The following is a 22,707-nucleotide window of genomic DNA, read 5'->3' as shown; positions in this document are numbered from 1 at the left end:
CAAAACCCGCAACAACGTTATATGCAGGACCAGAAAGAAGAGATTTTAAATATTGGAATTTTTCAATTTTCGTAAGTGAATTGTTTGAACCGATTGCGCTATCAAAAGTGTTTAAGAATTCCATAAATTTGCCAGAATCACCAGAGAATCGCGAAATTTCTAACTTTGGTAATTTTAAAGCCGTAACAGTGTTTTCCGAAACACTAGATGTGTTAAGAACTGAAGAAGTCCGCTGAACATTTTCTGCTGCTAATTCTTTAATTTTGCTTTTTAGTTTAATCTTAGCTAACAATATTTTGTCCTCGTATTCTTCCGAAGCTTTTAATTCGCTTTTAAATTTTTCCGGATCGTCTATGAGTGCTTCCACCTCTAAATCATGGCTTTTCAAGATCTGCTCTTTCGTTTCTAATAGTTCCAGTAGTTCTGATAATGAACTTACATCTTCGACGGCTTCATCAAGCTTCTGCACTCTTTTAACTAGTTTAGTAACACTAGCGCGAACGTTACTTCTTTTTTCAATTATTTTCGAAAGCTTATCCATATTAACTCCGAATTTGTGAGTTCAAAAGGTCTTACCTCCACAGTCCAGTATGCAATGTTACGTATCCAAAAGCGTACGTAAAGTATCCAAACTTCTCAGAAATATAATCCAGTAATGATGACTAATTACTTCCGATATTCCACATTCGCGGACAAGATGCACCAATTTTGCATCTAATGGTTCTGTGAGACTAAAGGTGCATCCAAGAGATAATAAGAGGTTTTGTTAACAATAACAACATTTATTTACAAGAAAATATACGAAATTTCAATCAATTAGAGATATATTATTAGGCATCTCTGCCTTCCACGTCTTACACCTTTAGTATCCTGCCTGCCACTGACTATTAGGACGAACGCAGCGCCCTCTAGTCAGAATGACGCTGGAAATACGTAATAACCGCTTATTATCAAAGGTCCGTTGTAGCAGACCTTCATCAACATACCAAGCTGTTTTGTTGAAGTTGCTTTCTAAGTCTTCTAAGTAGAGAAACTAATTTTTGTTAACCCAGAATGTCAACTAGTATATAAACAGTTTAGTTAACTCAAGCATCTCCATAGGAAAAAATCAGAAGATTTCATTTTGCTTATTCAGAACACGTTATATATAGTTCAGTTTTGTTGAAGATGTCTTTTTGTCAATTCAGAGTCTACTGTCTATTTCAAAAATTATCCCTTAATGTTTACAAATGCCTCCAGATTCATTACACACCTGAAATTTGCGATGCTCGACTTCGTAAAACACAAGCTCTTAACCATTAGATTCATATCTCTAATTAGGTAAGTAGATGTCCTGATGGGTCATTACCTAACTCTAAATGTCCTTGCATTTCACAGGACTCAAGATATGTGTGTTTTATATCATTCATGTTTTTTAAAGAGATAAATATGAATGTTTTAAAATTAGGTAAAATTAAACGTTACATTCACATTGGATTTGCATGGAAACGAATTTTGAGAATATGAATGTCCCCCAAACTTATACAATTTGCGAAAGCTCTTGAGTTTCTGGTAATACACGTTAGAAGGAAGACTACGTATTTCATAATGTATGAGTCACCGTAATATGAGCATATAGTCTTCGCAGTTTTTTCCTGAAATTTACGCTTTGGCTTAGTGCCCATTTTCTGAATTAAATGAATAAGCTGGTTGTTTCAAAGTCTTACAGTGGATTAGAATCTATGAACACGAACTCGCTTACTTAGATTACTCAACGTACTGTTTTGTCACTGCAATCGCGGCCAGGAGCATAAATATATATTAGCGATACGAGTTAATTGGCCATTGGCCAGTAGTAACATAAATTAATATGCGTTCAGCGAAAACATTTTTTAAAGAAATTTTCCTATTTATTTCATTTAGGTTTCAAGAGATATATAATGAAGGAAGTATTGAAAGGATTTAAATGTTAGTAAAGGAAAAAATATTCTTGGACACAAGCACAATTTTTTATCTGACTACACTATTGGATGGATTAAGTGCGTTGACCAAATGAGGAGGAAGTTTAAGTTGACATTTCATAGTTTTATGTTTTATTTACAAATTTAAAAGTTAAAAGAAATTCTAAATTCTATTACTAGTGCATAACAATAGAATTAAAAATACACTCATGTCCATAAATTAAGGATAATTCGGAGTCACGCGAAATCGAACTCTAAACTAAATATATCGCCTGTAAAATCACTACACACATCTTCAAGAATCATATGCAAATTTCAGGAAGTAACCGGATGACACCGATGGTACGTCACAATAACGAGAGTGTAAGAGAGTGATATATAAGGAATACAGGCAAAGAAGTAAAATTGTTCGCAGGCGCTTTATAAGCATTTCAGTGCAATAACCGAGTAGTTATGACACAAAGGACGCATTTGGATGATTTTTTACGTGGTAGAATTATCGGCCGTCTGGAATGTGGGCGTACCCAACTGGAAGTATCAGACGAACTTGGAATTGCCCAGAGTGTCATCTCCAGGCTCTGGCAACGATTCCAAGATGATGGTAATGTGAGTAGACGTTGCAGCACAGGTCGCCTCAGAGTTACAACGCCGAATGAGGACCGGTATTTGGCAGTTACTGCCAAAAGAAACAGGCGGAGCACAGCCTCAGACCTGTCTCGTCAGCTCTCTTCAGCCACTGGTACGACAATTTCAAGGCAGACCGTGTACAGACGCTTAGGGCAGATTGGTCTATATGCTCGTAGACCTGCCAGATGCGTTCCACTTACTGCAACTCACTGTCGCCTGCGGTTATCCTGGAATAGAGAGTATGCATTGTGGACACCGCAACAGTGGGCTTGTGTGATGTTTTCCGACGAGTCAAGGTTTAGCTTGTAGTCTGATTCTCGCCGGACTTTCATATGGAGAGCTCCAGGTACCCGTTACCACCAAAAAAACATCATTGAACGACACCGTTACAGTGGTGCAGGAGTGTTCGTTTGGGGTGGAATTATTCTGGGTTCCAGAACTGACCTGCATGTTCAAATTGGAACCATGCCAAGCCAAATCTATCGGGACGTCATTCTGGAACAACATGTACGTTTGTTTCGGGGCGCCATGGGCGCACAATTTGTGTTTATGGATGACAACGCCCGTCCTCACCGTGCAAACTTCGTAAGCGAATGCCTTCAATCAGAGGATATCACCCGTATGGACTGGCCAGCATTCTCACCGGACTTGAATCCAGTAGAGCACGTGTAGCACGTTGGCCGGCGAGTTGCAGCCCGTCAACCTCCTCTTACATGTCTACCGGAACTTCGGAGAGCATTGCTTTTTGAGTGGTGTAATATCCTCCAAGATCAGATCGATAATTTGATACTCAGCATGGCTAGGCGTTGTACGGAATGTATTGCATCGTCTGGGAGACATACAATGTATTAACAATCATAGCAACCATGTAATATTGGTTTTTTCTGAATAGTTGTTTTTTGTAATTTGCTCCAGGGAGAAAAAATCGCTAATTTATTTAATAATATCAAACATATAGCATCTTTTTTTGCTCTTTACCTTTTACCTTTTGTTTAATAAAACCTTTTTTACCTTTTGTTTAATAAATAAGCTTTACAAATAGGTCAAATTTGTTTTGCTTCTAACTCTTTCTTTGCCTGATTTTGCATTATCCTTAATTTATGGACATGAGTGTATTTGCTGTATTTAATAACGCTGTATAATATTTGAACTAAATGCAAATACGGCCATTTTTCTATAACAGTTCCAGGCTTGTTCAATAAGTTAGGGTTTATATAATTGTCAAAGAATATAAACTATTGGAATGCGAGCTCTTTCTTTAGCTTGTAAATATGTTTTGTTCGCCGGAAAGGTAAATAAGGCACTGTATGTGTCTTTGAATACGCGAAAATATCCTTCTTATAAAGAGTGTTTAAAAATTATTACATGATTATGTATCCTTGAACATGTGGTCCTATAATACGTGGTTTCATATTAAGAAATATATCAAGCAGACCTTAAGGCTACCATAATTTTGGCCTCGCAACGCATTTTAATAATTTTGCTCGAATGATGATGGACTGTTTTAGTTTTAATTGCTTCGGCTGTGAAAAACCTTTCGCTCGTTAACATTCCTTCCCTAGAAGCCTATTTAACATTTTAAGTTCCACAGATTTTTACTAAATTGTATCCATGATCAAAATTGTCAAACTGCCTATTTTAACTGATAAATAAAACAAAAAAAAACCAAGCCTATTTTAACTGATGCATTCCCGAAATTGCAACCATAGGAGGAAAGCTAAACGTTCAAGAAATATTAGGCAAGAAATTTATTTCAGGAAAAGTTAAAAAAAAAAAAAAAACTTTCCGAAATAACCTGAAAAAGTAAATTGAAATTTATAAAATACTACAGATTTGCTGAAAAGATCATATTAAGTTTTGAATGAATGAGTTTATGTTGCACAGTAAAAGATTTGAAAACATACACAATCAAAAAGCAGATGACGGCTGTAGTCCGAAATTTTATATTTGGTTAATTTTCTGTTTCAACATACAGCATCATTAGCCGAGCCGCTAATATAAATGTGTCTATTTGCTATATGTTTTTTACGTATTTGTTTCATCACAGGTGGTGCACGGGCCTTCTTTACCAGGATGGCTGTGCAGCGATCGTCCGTTGGTGCCTTTAATTGTTCGTCCTGAAGGAACCCTTCACGAAGCAGAACCTCATGTATTTAGAGTGAGTAGAGATTTCAGTGCTTTTATGTCCTTTATTAATACTTGCAACCATGTTTTGAGTATTGTTAAATTCTGACATAAAGATTGATAAAATAAATATGTATTAAAAGTAGTGTTTAAAACAATTGCCATGCTTATTTTTTAAGTTTTAGGGAGGAAAATAGGTTTATCCTGTAGCTAACAAAACTATGACGATTATTCAGCTTGAGAGAAATGAAATAGTTCAAAACCTGTGTTAGTAAACTAATTCTTTCTCATGATTAGTTTCTAGGTTAGCTAATTCAGGCAAAGCACTTGGTTAGACATGCTTTCTTGAAATAGTTAAAGCTTTCTATGCGCAGAATTTCGCATTTAATCTGCAGATGGAATAACTTCAAAAACTTTGTTCAGTTTAAGTTTGTTCAGTTTTAACCGTTTAGTTACACTGAACATACCACTGAAGACAAAGTTCTCGCGTTTTGTCATTCTCGCCGCTTTTTCCCTAATAAGCTGGGTACAGGTATACAAACTCATATTTGTATACAAAGATTAAAGGAACGCGTTACCAATGCCGGTGATATTATTATATATGTATAAAATGCTGAAGCGTACTAACTCCTAGCCTTATTTTGCTATGCAAATATTGTTTTACAGCATTATTAGCCTTCCAAGCTGTTACTTGTTTATGTCTTCATTTTTTATAAATTTCTTTCCTTTTTGTATGTGTTGATGCTGTATCATTTTTTTAATGATAAGGTTTATCACAAATGTTTTTGTCCTCTTTATTATAAAATTTAATTTCTCATTTTTATGATGTCATTGCATTTCCTCTTCCCCTTCCAAAGACAAAGTTTGTCTTATTACTTCTTGTTTAACTGGCTTTTTGTCTTATTTTGGTGCCCAGCAGACTGAATTTTAGTGGGACAGGCCTTAACGTGTTTCTCGTTAGTTTCTTGGCTGTTGTGTTTGACAATTACATTACCCTTAAAGATTATCGACATATCATAAGCCCATGTAATTGTTCCACATTTTTATCTCATAAGACATGCACTTTCTCACGATGCTCATGCACTAAATGTCACAAAAAAGATGTTACACAGCCTTTGAAAATCATGATGTGAAACAGCAAAGTTTCCCCAAAAATCGCTGTAACTACCATTAATAAGACTTGTACTGGACATTTCGAAGGAGAGTCGTTTCAGAATTGGTCTTTATATGAGGGCTTACGCAAAACTAATAGAATTACGCTACTCACAGTTGTTTCAGTTTTAATGTCGAACCCTTGTGTCTATTGTGTTATCAGACTACGCCTCGTAGTAGAGTCTTCTGTTGCAATTTAAGTTTATAAATCCAAGAATTGAGATAAATATTACATGTCGACTGACAGAGTTGAGTTTTGCATTTACTATCACTTTCGTCGACTCTCGCCAGGATACAAATTATATATTATACGCGTAGAGTTCTTGAGCTCGAGAGTGAGTCTTTAGGTAGTGACTGCCGACCGGCTACTAAAATAGATTTTAAATCTTCATCTGAATTTATGAATTATTTTTCTAGGTACGATGGCGCGATAAGTCATCTATCTGTCTTTACGATTCTAGGAGTTAGCATTTAAATTAGTATAGAACCGTACACGTTTTTATAGAATTCAGAATTACGGGTATTGAAATCAGATTCGAAATGTTTAAACTTTAGACCTGCGTTATAGGATTTATCGTACTAGTGGGCAAACATTAGGACAGACGACGCTGGAAAAAATAAATAAGAGAACCATTGGTGAAAAGATGGAAGGAACAAAAAAAACTGCTTTTTTTTTTTAATGGACATGGTCAGATTAAAGTACGGTAGATATTAACTAAAGTTTATTTAAATGATAAAAAATAACTGCTTAGCAGATTGGCTATTTTGAATATAAATTGGCTATTTTGAGGAAAGATGTCACGCCTAGAAAAGTTAACAAGCAGCTTCTTTACAATACAGTTTCTGTTTTCACTGTTTCGCTCTAAGAAGGATTCACCAATGGCCAATGAAACCGTTGCTATAGAGTACGTTTGGCGAAATTATCAATATCTCAACATAAGTGAATATTAAAACATCACATAATTAAGGGAAATCACAGTCAGGCCTAAATTGAAAACAGAGAAGAAATGGTGTTTATGTCGATACAATGCAGTTATGGATACAATTTCATACAATGGAATTCATTGCAAGTGCTTAGTTTGATGAAGTAAAATTTACAGAAATCTTTTTAACTAAGTAAACAAATCGAAAATAACATAATTATTTAAAAAAGAAGAGAGAAGTCTAGATATTACTGAAGAAAATTCAGAAAATAATATTTTGCTTCCCCAAAGAAACGCTATCTGTTATTACTGATTAAAAGTGATGACGAAGAAAAATTACTTAATATTAATATGCAACATATTTAATGATTATAGCACGAGTATTTTGGAGTCTAACTGTTTTTTGCATGAGTTCTTTAGTCCGAATAACATGACATTTCTTAAGAATTTAACAACCGTGTTAAACGGAGTTATTTGTACTTAAAATTGAGTACGTAAGAAATATTCGTAGTGTTTGTTATATTTAATGATATATTATGGAAGCTCATCATATGTACTATAGGTAAGATAAAGCTTTTTTTATTTGCAATAACAACTAAAGTAAAAGGAATACTTGAATTTATTGAGTAGCAAATGCATCTAACATCGGTATTTGGAATGCTTGCTGTGATTGGGGGGGGGGGATGCGTGTGTGTTTATGCTAAGTGTTATGCTTGGGAAAGTTTATTTGAGAAACAGCATCTTCAGATCCTAAGATTTTATTTCATATACGTATATCAATCTTCATTGTAATTATAAATGTAAATAAAATTAAAGCAACTATTTATGATCTATCCATTAAATAGTTTCATTATTTTCCTAATCGAAATGAAGATGACAAATTGAATCAAGGCACAAAAGTTAGTATCTCAAGGAAAGTTATCATGAAGTGAAAGACTGGATGAAAATAATATTACTGAGTACAGAATTAAAACATCTGGGATGAAAATGTTATTACCGTGTACAGAATTAAAAGAAGGAAACGATTAACGATTAATTAAGGATTAGAAACGATTAATTAAAAGAATTAAACGGTGATAACACATTTTGGATCTTCATGTTATGCCTTCAGAAGTCACTTACAGAATCAATAAAACAGAAAAAGTTCTTTAAATAGAATGTAATTTAGGAATCTTGTGAAATATTTTTAAAAAGGGATTTTGTTCTGCTTTACCTTCTAATCGATTAAAACTTCATATATATATATATATATATACAAAGGGTCATTACAAAAAAATTTCGGCGATATATGAAGCTCTAAGAGTCTATCCTCTCAGCAAAACGAAATGGAATTTCAAATATTGTTACCTAAATGTATGCGCTTGAGGATTTAAAATAATAAATAGATCTCTCACGGTTACGCTTAAAATGAAGAAAAAATCGAAATTTTCGAATGGTAACACCCATTTTTTCCTGCGCAAACTGATCAGCGCATTGAAACCGTAAATGGCCCTGAAACGATACACATGTGACGAAAATTACCGGCGTAAAACATTAGCAAAGAACAGCATTGTAAAGGACCAGTGACAACACAAGAGGGAAGAGAGACAAAAACTTTTATTGGAATTATAAGTTTTCAACCTGTCCACCTTCGCAGACGATTACGCATTGCATGCGGGAGATTGTTGACAATAGTAACGAAGATAACATTGCAGGGCGAATCTATATAACTTTCTTTGCGCAGGCTATAATTTCCTGGATCTGCGCTGGAAAAAATGAGTGTTGCCATTCGGAAATTTCGAATTGTTTTCACCGTAATCGTAAACGTGAGAGCTCTATTGTTTTAAATCACCACATTCTCGAGCGCTTACTTTTAAATAACAATATTTGAAATTCTATTTCGATTTGTTAAGCGAATAGGCCGCTAGGGGATGATATACAGGGAAGGATTTTTTTTAATAACCACTCTGTATATCTTTTTTATAACCACTCCACTTTTTATAACCTTTTACGGGTATGACTATTAGTGTTTATAAAAGAAAAAAGAAGGTAGTATGCCTCGTTTAACTTTATGCAATTGTTCTTATGCTGAATACTATATTTTTCTAGAATATAGTCAATTTATTATACGGACTTGCTAAGAATTTATTCGAAAGAACTGCAACTGACTCAGATTTTAAATATATTTTTCTTATTACTGTTTACAGGCATTTCCCTGCACTTCATTAATAGGAGGCGATGTACTCAAGACATCCACATCTCAGGTATAGTACACAAAGCATCAGCTGCTTCATATTCTAAACTTAAAGCTTATTTTGAATTTAAAGCGCGATTTCAGTTTTATGTAAAGCTTTCCAACTGATCGACTGACTGATTTTTTTTATTCATTATATAGGAATTAAGTACAATAAGAACAGTTAAATCTTATATGAGAACACTAAGAGAATGCACATTTCCACTTAAGGCTTAGAATATTAATTATAATAAAATATAATAATTGTATATTATAATTAGTATTCGAATAGTAAATTATAATATAATATTAAGACTTTTAAGTTACTGAAGCGCATTTTGTGTTTGGTACTGATAACTCAAATTTAAAAAATCTGATGTGTACGCCACATGACTTCCTTGTACGGATTATGAAATTTTACGCATTTTTTCCTGCATTTCATTTAAACTTGTTTCCTCGAATTCCTGTAACCAGGATTAGCTGATAAAATATTCCAATGTGTTTTAATTATAATAGTCGAGCCGAAAATTCTAGCCCCTTCCCAAAGCAAAAGGAAAAAAAACAGTAAATTCCTGTAGGATTTTTGAAATTTATTACTCATGAATTTCAATTTCTGGTCTTTGTGTAAAATTGGTTCTAAATTTCTTACTTTATGTCTTTACTAATGATTTTTTAGCAGCTTAATAAGCGAATATATATTTAATTTTGAAAAAACTCCGATCTAGAATTTTTGTACATTGTATATATACTGTATTTTCATCCACACTGTATTCGTATCATCCATTAGTAACGGGTATAAAGTGATGGCCAAACCAAGTGTCAAAAACAGGAGCGGGAGAGGAAAATAAATAATTGCGTTAATTTTGAGTTCGCGTAAGTCGGGTATTTCTGTATATTCATTTGTGATCTGTTATTTGTGTTGAGTATGCTAATAAAGTCCGTATCGATTTCGTATAATTTAAAGTAAAAGCTTAAAATTATCCTAATAATAGATTTTCTTACATTATAAACGCATGTTATAGAGTTATGGCTTAGAATTTCTTGCAGCTTAAACCTATATGTTATAGAGTAATGAATGACTTAGATTATTCTAAACCATTGCTCCATAACATACGGTTATGCTGCAAGAAAATCCGTTATTCTATAAAATACGTTTCTGCTGTAGGAAAATCTGCCAAGCCCCCCTTTTTTTTACTTCATTTCTAAGTGATATTTTCTCGTTTTCTGCAGCCAGCGAATCACAAACTCACATCACTATATCACATTTACCCATTTGTTTTCAGACCGTTTACAAGGAGTACTTTTATCACAAACTTTAGTGAGTCAGACACTTTTAAAAACGATTTAACTTTTATACATCCTTTGTCAGAAAAGTTCCATGACAAAGGTCGTAAAAAATAGAAAATTGCATTTACCAAGTAATGATCCTAGCCGCTATCAAAGTAGTCCCCTTGGCTATCTACACAACTTTCTGGAAGTTTTGAAAGCAAACGGAGAAATCTTCAACTGCGATACTTGCGAGCTGATTTGTCACAGCCTGTTGGATGCCTGCAAAAATCTTGATGAAGCTTTCCTTTCAGTCACCTTTTCACTCAAACAAAAAAAAAATACCAATAATTGACACAAATCTGGGATCACGTCTGGCATAACTGCCTTACACCCACTTTTGCATCGGTGCTATAGACGGGTGACCAGCTCTGAGATCGTCTTGCACTGAATCTCTGCCTTCATAAAACCTTTTGTGCCACTCGAAAACACGACTTCTTGAAAATGCCTCGCCTGCATATGCTTGCTTAATCATGTTCCACGTTTCACTGGGGATGATCTTGAGCTTAACGCAGAACTTAATGTTCACTCTTTACTCACAATCAGCGTCCATTGTATCACCTTAACGAATGCAACAACAATCCGAACAGTGTGTTGCTAAGCACAGCCCTACCACCTCGTAAGTTTGCGTGGAAACATGGCGAAGGTCATGTTCTAGAGACATTAGGATTTTTTTTGAAGCAGACAAGATGAAAAATTAGCAACCGCCTTCACAGGCAATCGAACCATACTCTGGAATACTGGCTCAGCGTGCAGAACCACTACACTACGAAGGCACGCTTGGAAAGTGGGAGAAATACCTTATATACTCCCCTTTTTAAAGGGCGACTGAGGTTTTCAGGGAACCCAACAGCTAAATATCTGGGTGTGGAGATTCCATCACCCTTTTAATTCAGGCGCCACTGTAGAGACATTAGGATTTTTTTTTAAGCAGACAAGATGAAAAATTAGCAACCGCCTTCGCCGGGAATCGAACCACGGACCTCTGGAATACCGGCCTAGCGTGCAGAACCATTACACCACGAAGGCACGCTAGGAAAGTGGGAGAAATACCTTATAATGTGAAGTAAGAATACATAACAGGTAACATAAAAACAACATTTGTTCCTTTTTTACTTCCTTGTACACGAAGTACTTAACGAATGCAACAACAATCCGAACAGTGTGTTGTTAATGACAGCCCTACCACCTAGTAAGTTTGCGGGGAAACATGGCGAAGGTCATGTTAAGTAAGAATACATACCAGGTAACATAAAAACATCTGTTCCTTTTTACTTCCTTGTACACGAAGTAAAGAGGAAGTATTGTAATCGCGAAATGTTTCAGGCATATTTCCACGCAAATATCCATTTTCCTCGCTATCGAATGTACGTAAGGACAGAATAAAGGACTCTTCCCCCCCAAAAAAAAAATTGTAAAACTAATTTAAAATGAACTCTGAAGAGAAATTTTCGTAGCGTCTGTGCGTACATATGTATCTCGCATAACTCAAAAACGAGTAGCCTCAGAACGTTAAAATTTTGTATATAGGACTGCTATAACATGTAGATGTGCACCTCGTATTTTGGTTGCAATCGGCAGCACCAAAGGTATATAAATATATATATATCCACTCTGTTACTCGGCTCAGTGATCTCAGTTTCTTTCTTCTTATATGTTTGTAAATTGTGCATTTTTCGCTTTAAAAATGATTGAATTATGTTGTTCTTATCTTCCGGTTAAGGTTGTTATGGTTTTAGTAAATCCATATGCAATATTTCTAGAATTATCAACAATTTAAAAGTTGTTTAAATGCCGCTAAGCCTAATAATTTTTGCCATGGCTGCCATTGCTTGTTTACATTTGAAACAGCAGAATAGTAGATTTGTTGCCAATCTAGAGAAAGTAAGCTTCGCAATAACAAAGATAACGCCTTCTTTTATTATTGCGAATTAAATCATGCTTAATCCTTTCTGGAATTTTTTCGAGGAAGTAAGTGTTTAAGATTTACTTCGTAATTTTTAATACAGATATTTTGAGTTTTTATGTATTTTTGCTTGCCTTGTCGGGAAGTGAGAACTGAATTAATTGAATGAGAAATACTGAATCGTCTGTGAAAAACTGTTTCTTTTTCTTTTTCTTTTTCTTTTTTTTTTTCTTTCTTGTTCTTCTTCTTTGCTTAATTTCTTTTATACATCGTTTTAGATTTATTATAGTATTTGAATAGAACATGTGGCAACGATTAGATAATTCTTAAGATGATATAAATTTTGTGCATCCTGAGTTAAAAAATTAATGAAAAGTAACGCTTATGCGCTATCGAAGAAGTAGATTTAATTCAATCCAATAAGTTTAAATGAAATGCAAGAAAAAATCCGTGTAATTTAATATTCCGTATAAGGAAGTCACGTGGTGCACACATCAGATTTTTTAGTACTGCAACTCAAGTTTAAAAAAATTGTCCTGGAAATTTTTCTGACAACGAATGTTTACCACTTCATTTTATAATGCAAATTTTGAAAATGGTAGCAAATAGTGAAGATTGATCATAATAACGATACTTTAGCTCTGCATTTAATATAAAAAAGCTATATTTCTCTAATTTTAACCTTTGTTCTAATGATAATTTTAAGCTTGGTCACATTAAAGGGAACTATTTGTAAAGCGGAAAAATAGCAAATGAGTTCTCTTTTATGGTTTTAGATATATATGCAATTTTAAAACCTTCCTTTTTTTTTATCTCGAATTTTTCAATTATGTTTAATGATGGAGATATGTTACGTATTCATAATTCTTAAAAATAGCATCAACTTGCTTTAAAAGCTCTCAAATTCATACTTTAGTTTCCACGCTATAAATTTAGAGCATGCGTGCATTGTGGTAAGGCATCACTGCATTCAAAATGCAGTGATGCTTTACCACAATAACACCATTAAAGTGTAGAGCAGCATTAATGATTGATTAAATCAAACTCTCAGTGCAGTCTCTTGTTTATTATGAAGTATAACACAAACTTCTTCTTTCAGAGTACCATTTTCACACCTCTCATCGTAACAGAATTACTTAGGAATGCACAATGAATTGAATATTTCATTCAGCGGCTTGCATAAACTCACCAAGAGGATAACGCAATTGCTGTGGCGTATGTGGCAATAATTGGCGATTCTCATGCAAAATTCCGTATTTATTTCAAAATTGAAATTCTGAGAATGATTGATTTTAATTCTTGTAATATTATTTAAAGTCCTGTATATTTTTAGAGGGCATGATTAATGGAGAAATACGTTTCTTAGTTTGTGGTTCATGAATGAAATATTATACGAAAAATAATCTCACAATTCAACACTGGAAGTCATTTTATCTGAGAGAAATAAACAGCAAACTATTTCGATTGAGCTATTCAAAACGCCATTAAAATTATTATTACTCAACTTTCGGAATGATTCTGGAATATACTCACCTGCCCTAGTTTTAGAATAAATTCCCTAGTATTTATTTCTAAAATGAATCCAATTTGTTAAGAAAATATTTTTTTTGTATGTAATTTTTCAGGTTATGTAGAAATGGGATACTGACCTAAAAATTACTCGACTCGTTTAGGAAGCCAAATTATTCTTTACTTTTCCGGAGTTGTTGGTGAGCCTGAGTTTCGTAGAAAGTCTTGGTGATGAAGAATCTTTGCTCACGGAAGGAATCTATCCAGCCACATCTGCAAGGAAATCATTCAGGCAGGTAAAACATTAAGTTCTTCAGAATGACTGAGCAAGAATATATACATATTATGATTCTATCAACAAGGAATAAATCATTACTTGCTATAATAAATAGTCTATGTCTAAAGTTATTAATATAGTTTTTTATTGCCTTGTTAAGTGAATGAAATTTTATGATGTACTGATAGTTTATCCAAGTTGGGTGAAATAGTCATACATAGGATAATTCCACATCTTTCCAAGTATACCGGGCATTGACACCAGAAGAAACTCTTTAATGGCCGTCAGCCATTTTTAACATAAATGACATTGAGTTAAAGATCCTGAAGAATTTATTGAAAGAGGAATAGAAAATTAGCTAAAACTGTACTCCACAACGTTTTAAAATAATAATTCTTGCCCCATAGATTTAACGTTTCGATAACAAGTATATAATTTACATTGAATAATAGGTATTAAATATGAGGATATAGGAAAATCCTGGAAATCGAAGTTGAGCAGTGAGGATTCCTGTAGCTATATTCGGATGGTAGTAGCCCGATGGAGCATGTATTTCCCCTCTGAAATAAACTCTTTCCTTTCAAGTAAGGGACGTGAGAATTTCTAAGTGATTAACTAGCTTATTCTAGTATATTAATAGTCGGTATAGGTACAAAAATATATTACCGTCGTATAAGCAAAAAAAGCTATGACTGCCTAGAACAAAATGTATTCAGATTGATGAAATGATGCCATCATATTGGCAAAGTCCTACATTTTTATCCAATCATAAGCCTATTGAAGCAAGAAATAAAATTCATCTGATTACGCAACTCAACTTACTCTATAAAAGTCTATTTTCGATATCCTCGACTCACTGCAACACTTTATTTAAAGTGTTATCTTTCGATGAAGTCAAGTTCATAGTGACACATGAATTCACAGAAAATTGCAGAAAATTAATTAGTGGGTTCTGAGCACGATTCCTGACAAGAAAACATACGTTAAATTAATTTTTATTTGAGAACTTAGGGGGTCTCGGGTAACGAGCATGAATAACGAGGTAGTAAGTTACATATAAATGAAAATATGTTCAAAAATGAAACCTCAGAATGCTAGTCGATTATTGTTTGGACGTTAAATGTGTTGTATCAGAGTTAAACGTATTAAGGGAAATCAGGCAAGTTTTATTATTGTATTTTTATCATTAATATAATGGCTAAGGAAGGTAGAACAAAAGTACTTTTCTCTTAAAAAACAAATTAAACTTCTTCATAGATCTAGCCGATAAGAAAGTTGGCAATTGAACTTGAAATTTAGGAACAAAGAGTTCTAAAATTTAGGATTTAAAGACACTATAACAGCTTTTATCTTTTGTTAGAAACTAATATATAGTTGGTAGAAAACACGCATAGAAATTACCTTTAGCGTAATATAAAAACTGAAAAGTAATGAAAATTACAGAAAAAGAAATGTGCATGAATGCATTGACCAGTTATTTTACAGTTTTTCGAAGTTAATGTTCATGTTAAAAACACAATTGGACAAGAAACCTGACAAACAGAAAGTTATATTATCTATTCTTTAACGTTAGTCATAGCGGGATCATACTTAAAGAATGGACACGGTGGATATATTTTTCGATAATCATTTGTTGGTATCAATTAATCTCTATTTTGGGAATGTATAACAACATGCAATAGTAATTGCAAGCAAGAATGTTTCAACTATTTACAGTTTATAATGATTACCTAAATTAGATTTATTTCTAATTAGAACGAGTTTTTACAAATTGCTGTTTTTATTTCTCAATGATAACTCATTATTCTTTTTTAGGGCTTTCAGGCAGAGGGTCCATTCTGCTTTTTAGATTCACTGGATTTTTCAGGTCAACCCAATCGGCAATTTGAGGACCGCTGTTTGTTGCGTGAGCTGAACAAAGCACTTGCTGCCTTTTCCCACGAACCCCGGGATCTTCCTCCTAGCATACATCAAAGAAGGCAAACACCTGTTGGAGAAAGCTCAAGTTCAGGTCCATCCAGGAGGGGTTCATCTAATGTTGATTCAGAGACGCGATCCTCCAAAAGACTAGTGGCTGAAGATATCAGGAAAAGAACAAGAGAAAAGAAAGATAAATGCCAAGTAAGGTCTCTTTAAAGCTAAGCAAAATATGTTTATGTAACAATAATAAGCGAGAAATCAACAAGTAGAAATTTTGGGATTGCCTGATCTAAATATAAAACTAAAACGTTCATTTAAAAATTAGAATGCTATTAACTCACATTTAAGAACTCCAGTTAAATGTGTATTTAATGAAAGGATAAATAGATTTGGTTTATTAGGAATTCAAAATGTACTTTTAATTTTTGCAATGCCATCAGTAGTAAAAATATTTTTCGTCTTCAATAATGAATTTCAAAGAAGTTTTATGTCGTTAAATTCTGTAAAAATTAACTCCAAAATGAAACATAAGTCAGTTTTGTGAAGTAAATACCGAATTTCCCGATTTACGTTACCTCTATTTACGCGAAATTAAAGTTACGCGATTTCTTATTTTTGCGTTGTTTTTGAAAAGCGAGACGAAAACAATGCCAGGAAGAAGCTGATAAAATCATTCACACAATCGAAGAAAGTGACAGGTTTGATATGCAATTATATTTTGAAGCTAGTATAGTGTTAATCGGAAATCTAGTACAGTAATCACTAGTATAGTAATTTTAGTATAGTGCAGAAGTTAGCGAACTTCTGCAATATCAACTTACAAAGACTATGAAAGAGCTGACTGCTGACTATGACTTACACAGTAAAGAGCTGACTACTGATAACCCATGAGTTTAGACAGATGCGTGAGAAAATTGCTATTAAAGATGCCCACACTTGAAACGCAGATGCATCAGAAAAGTATATGATAACTGCAAGCTTAACTGAAGAGTTCGATTTATATAAAAATCTGATGTGTACACCACATAGCGATATTAAATTATACGCATTTTTTCTTGCATTTCATTTGTACCGAATGTTAAATTATACGCATTTTTTCTTGCATTTCATTTAAACTTATTAGATTGAATTAAACCTACTTCGCCGACACCGCATAAACCACAATAGAATAAATGCATTCTTTAAAATTCACTTTGTTTACCATAGCGACACTCTGGCGCTAGGTTCACTTAACAGTATTATATTTCGTTCATATTATAACTCAGAATGCACAAAATTTATATTATTTAAAGAATTATCTAATCGTTGCCACATGTTCTATTCAAATACTATAATAAAGCTAGAACGATGTATAAAAGAAATTAAGCAAACAAAACAAAAAAGCAACAGTTTTCACAGACGATTGAGTATTTCTCATTCAATTAATTCAGTTTTCACTTCGCGACAAGGAAAAAATACATAAAAACTCAAAATATCTGTATTAAAAATTACGAAGTAAATCTTAAACGCTTATTTCCTCGAAAAAATTCCAGAAAGGATTAAGCATGATTTAAATAATAAATGAAGGCGTTATCTTTGTTGTTGCGAAGCTAAGTTTCTCTCTAGATTAGCAACAAATCCGCTATCCTGCTGTTTCAAATGTAAACAAGAGTAATGGCCGCCATCAAAAACATTATTAGGCTTAGCGGCACTTAAACAATTTTAAAATTGTTGCTAATTCTAAAAATATTGCATACAGATTTACTAAAGGCATAAAAACCTTAACCCAAAGATAAGAACAACATAATCCAATCATTTTTAAAGCAAAAAATGTACAATTTACAGACATATAAGAGTAAAGAAACTGAGATCATTGAGCCGGGTAACAGAGTGGATATATATATAAATATATTTATATACGTTTGGTGCGGCCGATTGCAACCAAAATGTTATAGCAGTCCTATATACAAAATTTCAATGTTCTGAGGCTTATAGTTTTTAAGTTATGCAAGATACGTACGTACATACGTTCGTACAGACGCCACGGAAAATTCTCTTCAGAATTCATTTTAAAGCAGTTTTATAATTTTTTTTCAGGAAAAGAGTGTTTTATTCTGTCCTTACGTACAGATATCACGGAAATACATCGTTAAATTGCATTTGAAAGAGGTGAAAATGGGATATTTTCGTTGAAATATGCTGCCTGAAACTTTTCGCGATTACAATACTTCCTTTTTACTTCGTACAAGGAAGTAAAAAAGGATGCCAAGTTTGGGAGAACATAGAATTCTAACGAAGAAGGTATTCTACCTGCAAGACAAGGAATAATATAATTATTAGCCGGCTCTGAAGAAATTTTACATAATTGAAAAATTCATTGAGTTGTTAGACAATTTAATTTATGTAGCCATCTGCATTGAAATTCCGTTTTACATAGCATATTTATTTTAATACTCTTTAATATTGGTGTGTATAAAGATTATAATCATTATTAGCCCAATGGGCGTTAGCCCAGAAGGGATATTAATTTCAAAACGGCATTTTGCGTCGATTCGCTTTTCAAACTGTTGCCACCAAATATTATCGCCATGTATCATATATAAAGAAACTAAATAAGAAAGAATATGCATGAATGTTTCTCGCATTGTGAAGAAACAAAGATACCAAAGCCATCAAATTTTGAATAACGTAGTCCACCAACCGAAAATGGGCACTCGGAAGCCCGTATTTTGAATTTGTTTTATTATCTATTCACATTTTGTAAAACTTTAACGAATTTTTGATTAACAACTCAACAGTTTCAAAGCGAGCAATGACAACATTGTACGGAAAAAAAAAAAAAAAAACATTTTTTATCTCCAACCCGCGAGACTGTGTATCGTAAATTCTAAAGATATGCTGTTTTGCTGTTTTTAAATATTTTGTGATATCGCTGTTGAATTGAGTTTTATGTGTTTTAAAGTCCGAAGAACATGATATTTAATCAATAAAGGTAACACACAAAATTAAAAAACACCTTTTGGGCGTAATATAAAATCTGAAAGCTTTTAGATTTTTTTAATGTATTTTTCTTCTAAATAATTTTTTAATCCTTGATTTCGTTTAATTAAAATTCATATTTATTTATATGCAAAGTTAGATCCCCGTCTTATGCGAATCCTGTTAACGAATCCTGAATCCTTTGTCCTACTTATCAAACTTCTTTATATTATGGCAATAGTTCTTTCTTCTACGCTTTACTTATATGTATGATAAGACTTATAATTATCCTTTACTTAAATGATGTATTACTTCCTTTACAAACTTTCAGCTTTGACTAAGCGTTTCGAGAAATAGAAATAATATCAAACATACGAAAATCAGGTTGAATGCATCGGTAATTTCTTAAGTAGATGGTATTAAATGATGATATTGCTGTCATCTTTCTCAATATTACTGGAAGTTTCTCAATATTACTGGTAATTTTTGTTCATCAGCCGCTCATACATATGTCTGACAAGCGGAAAGATGTTTGTTTCTCTTGCTTCTAGTCAAGGATATATGTGAGGGTGATTGCAAGGACGTTTTAAAATGCAATGAAGTAAGTAATGCAAGGAAGTTTTAAAATAGGTATTTTCGAGTATAATATTTCTTTGTTTTCCCTTCCATTGACAAGATTTAATGCATCGGTTAACCTTGGCTAAACTTAAATCAACTTTTTTCGACTATATTTTAACGAGTTTCAGATCAGCTTATGACTTGATATATGAGAATTTTTTTAAGTTTTCAAAAAGTTTATAATTGGAAATTAATATTTCTAACGAAAGAAATTTATCTTGCACAAGCGTAAAGTATCTATCACTAGGTGCTTACGAATGATTTTTGTTTAAATTGCGTTGAGCATAAAAGTGAAATAAGAGCACCTTCATAAAATGAAATTTAACATATTCAGACTAATTACACGTTATTAACGAATTCTGTTAATTCAAAAGGGTTGCCCTTTTTAATTGCATTAAATTGATGGAACTCCCTCGAACTCCACATTTCTTTACTCACTCTCAGTAGAATTTTAACTGTTCTGAATAATTTCTGCTCGTTCATTAACTTGTCCATTACGGTCGAGCGGTAAATTGCTGAACACTTTTAGTTTGATCTGGTTTCAAATCCGGCAAACAAACTAGTTTCATGACAGTTTCCGTGACCTTTCTTCGTGTGTAATATAAATTCGAGCAAGTTTTTCTTAAAACATCTTCCATGAAGCCACTCTTCCTTTTAGCCATATGGCCCTCATGTACGCTGTTGTAATCTAAATATTTCGAGCCTTTTATTAATTTTATTCACTTAGTAAATTAGTGTTAGGTTTGAAGTTTTTCTTCGTGGTTAATAATTGTTTGAACAGAATTTTTTGCTGCATTTAATAGTCTGACACCACAAATACATCTCAGGGTATAAGTTGAGGAATAACATAATTTGGGCATTTGTTGTACCATCGGTGTAACGCATACTGAAATATTTTATATATAATCAACACTTCGCCGGAATGAAATGAAAACATTTTCTCGAGTACAGTAAGACCCCGCTTAACGCGGGGGATACGTTCCATCGAAGTAGAGCGTAATGCGAAACAGCGCTAAGCGAGGCTATCTTAACATGTAAATAATGGGGTTAGGGGAAGACGGATAAAAAATGGTTAGGCATTAAATTTAATAATGTTTTTTTTTAATAAAAATAAAATCAAACATTTATTTCTTACAAAAATAAAAACAATATAAACGCATATACTTTTAAAAACAAATAAAATTCTCAGTCAGATCATTCAGTCTATTCTGGGTTTCCAATTTTCTGCCTTTTTGTCAAAAAGGCATTATGATAGATTGGCTTAATGGCATACTGCGTTCAATTTCGTCGTCAATCCATATAGACAGTCGTTTTCCCATTTCCTCTATAATGTTATTTCTAGAACGGGTAATTCTAGTTGCAGAGCTTGACGTAGTTGCAGTTGCCGATGACAGTATTTTTTCTTTATTCTTAAGAATTGTCCTTATTGTTGAAGTTGCCAAAATCAATGCAGCGCTAATTTGAGGTTGACGTTCACCAGAATCTAATCTTCTAATCACTTGCATTTGAGTTTCCAGTGAAATGCTTTTTCTAGTTGCTTTCTTTTCTTGTTTTTTATTATCACCCATGATAAAAACTAAAGATCATAATATTTGTCACTGTATTAATCGTTATAGTATTATACAAATTTAAACTTACAATAATGTCAACAAATGTTTCAAATGATAAAAATGCGTCCACCAATCAAGAAACACAACTACACTGTTTCGGATATGTTATTTGGAAACCTAGCGCTGCGCACAATTTCGGAGAATCCCCGGGTTGAAATAAAAGAGCGCTAAACCGAAACAGCGTTAAGCGGGGTCTTACTGTACTTGTTACATGGTATATTCTCTCCCATTATAATTTCAATACGCTTGTTTCATGTAAAGTAATTTACGCAGTTATGAATTGTTGCATGTTCTTTGCATGCAACACGTTTACCTAACTTTCACATGAAATAAAATCAATCCCATTTCTAAAATAACGGATTAGGAATGGGAAAAGACAAGTTTTAAGGTATGAAAATGCATTTTACTTTAGCTTGTAAAATATTTCTACAACTCAAACACAAGTATTAAAAATCTTCGTAAGCAACTGACAGTTTTTATCAAGCACTTTAATTCCATGTTAATCTAAATTTATCATAACTGTTTAATTAACAATAGAATCAGATTTTAGTCGAAGAGTAAATTTCTCATGATCGATTAAACTGAGTCTTGATTAATTTTTCCAATGAGAATTTTTTAAAGTAAAATATTATACACATGTATAGAATGATATATGTAAACCTAATGCAATATTTTTGAGATCGTGTTACGTGTGACTTTATTTTGTTATGTGCTTGCAAATATTCGCCGAATTACAAATAATGTAATGAGAACTGACAACTTTAGGCAGCTTTTTAAATTTAAAAACGTACCTAGTACTCAGTACTTAAAATTTATCTGTGGTATTTTGAGCAATACCGCTATGATAACAGGAAGGGACTGGTCCTTTGATGTAGGTTTTCCTAACATATGTTTTTAATAAAGTTTAAACATTTGCAAAAATATTCCTATCCTATAACCGGATATTTTTTCGGTTTTCAGGTTTTTTTGGGTTAACCTTAAAATGCAAGTGGTTTAATTCTCCGTTGTCAAATTTATCATCGCATTTTGTTTACATTTTGATCAAGCGCAAACTTTCACTGATAGGTATTTCATATTTTGGACAAGATTTGTATTTCATATTTTGGACAAGATTTGTGTAAAAACAAAATCTTCAAAATAAAAATAAATCACAACATACACAGAACAAAAATTAAGACCATTGAAACTTTATATAAATAAACCAGACTACCACTGTGAAAGCAGGTAAATATACACAAACTTTTATTCTCATTGAAAATACTGTTAGAAATTTTGCATAATGTAACATGAACTTAAGAAAGCAAAGCTGTAGTTTCATTCTTACTGTCCAGAAAAATGGAACTCAATAAAGCGCATTTACCCCAATCTTATTTGAATATACGTTTATTTATTAACTAAAAACTTATTTATAACTAAAAATGGATTCTTAATCATTAATTAGGTTTGTTAAAGGAGGAAAGAGGAAAAATACGCAATACCTTCACTTTTATTCAATTTCCGGACCTTCCGACAGCTAATCGAACGTGCTCCAAAATGCCTGATGAAGGCATGCGTTTAGAAAGGGAAAATATCTAATAGGTTAAATATATTTTCCCCTTCCTTACC

The 22,707-nt window shown here is 33.0% G+C and overlaps 1 protein-coding gene across 3 annotated transcripts in view; it reads left to right on the top strand.

The window, feature by feature from the left end:
• Positions 1 to 22,707, top strand: part of LOC118202980 (uncharacterized) — an 89,726-nt gene that overhangs the window by 45,242 nt on the left and 21,777 nt on the right. For all 3 annotated transcript variants that reach the window (XM_035375213.2, XM_035375215.2, XM_035375214.2), the window contains exons 6-9: positions 4,615 to 4,725; positions 8,953 to 9,009; positions 13,884 to 14,015; positions 15,812 to 16,117. In XM_035375213.2, the coding sequence (XP_035231104.1) occupies positions 4,615 to 4,725; positions 8,953 to 9,009; positions 13,884 to 14,015; positions 15,812 to 16,117 (606 nt within the window). The remainder of the gene's footprint in view (positions 1 to 4,614; positions 4,726 to 8,952; positions 9,010 to 13,883; positions 14,016 to 15,811; positions 16,118 to 22,707) is intronic.

Source organism: Stegodyphus dumicola, chromosome 3 (assembly GCF_044657685.1).
Source record: "Stegodyphus dumicola isolate Sdum_Otavi_A_Nest chromosome 3, ASM4465768v1".
In the NCBI taxonomy this organism is placed as follows: Eukaryota; Metazoa; Arthropoda; class Arachnida; order Araneae; family Eresidae; genus Stegodyphus; species Stegodyphus dumicola.
This window is presented reverse-complemented; position numbering and strand designations above follow the sequence as displayed.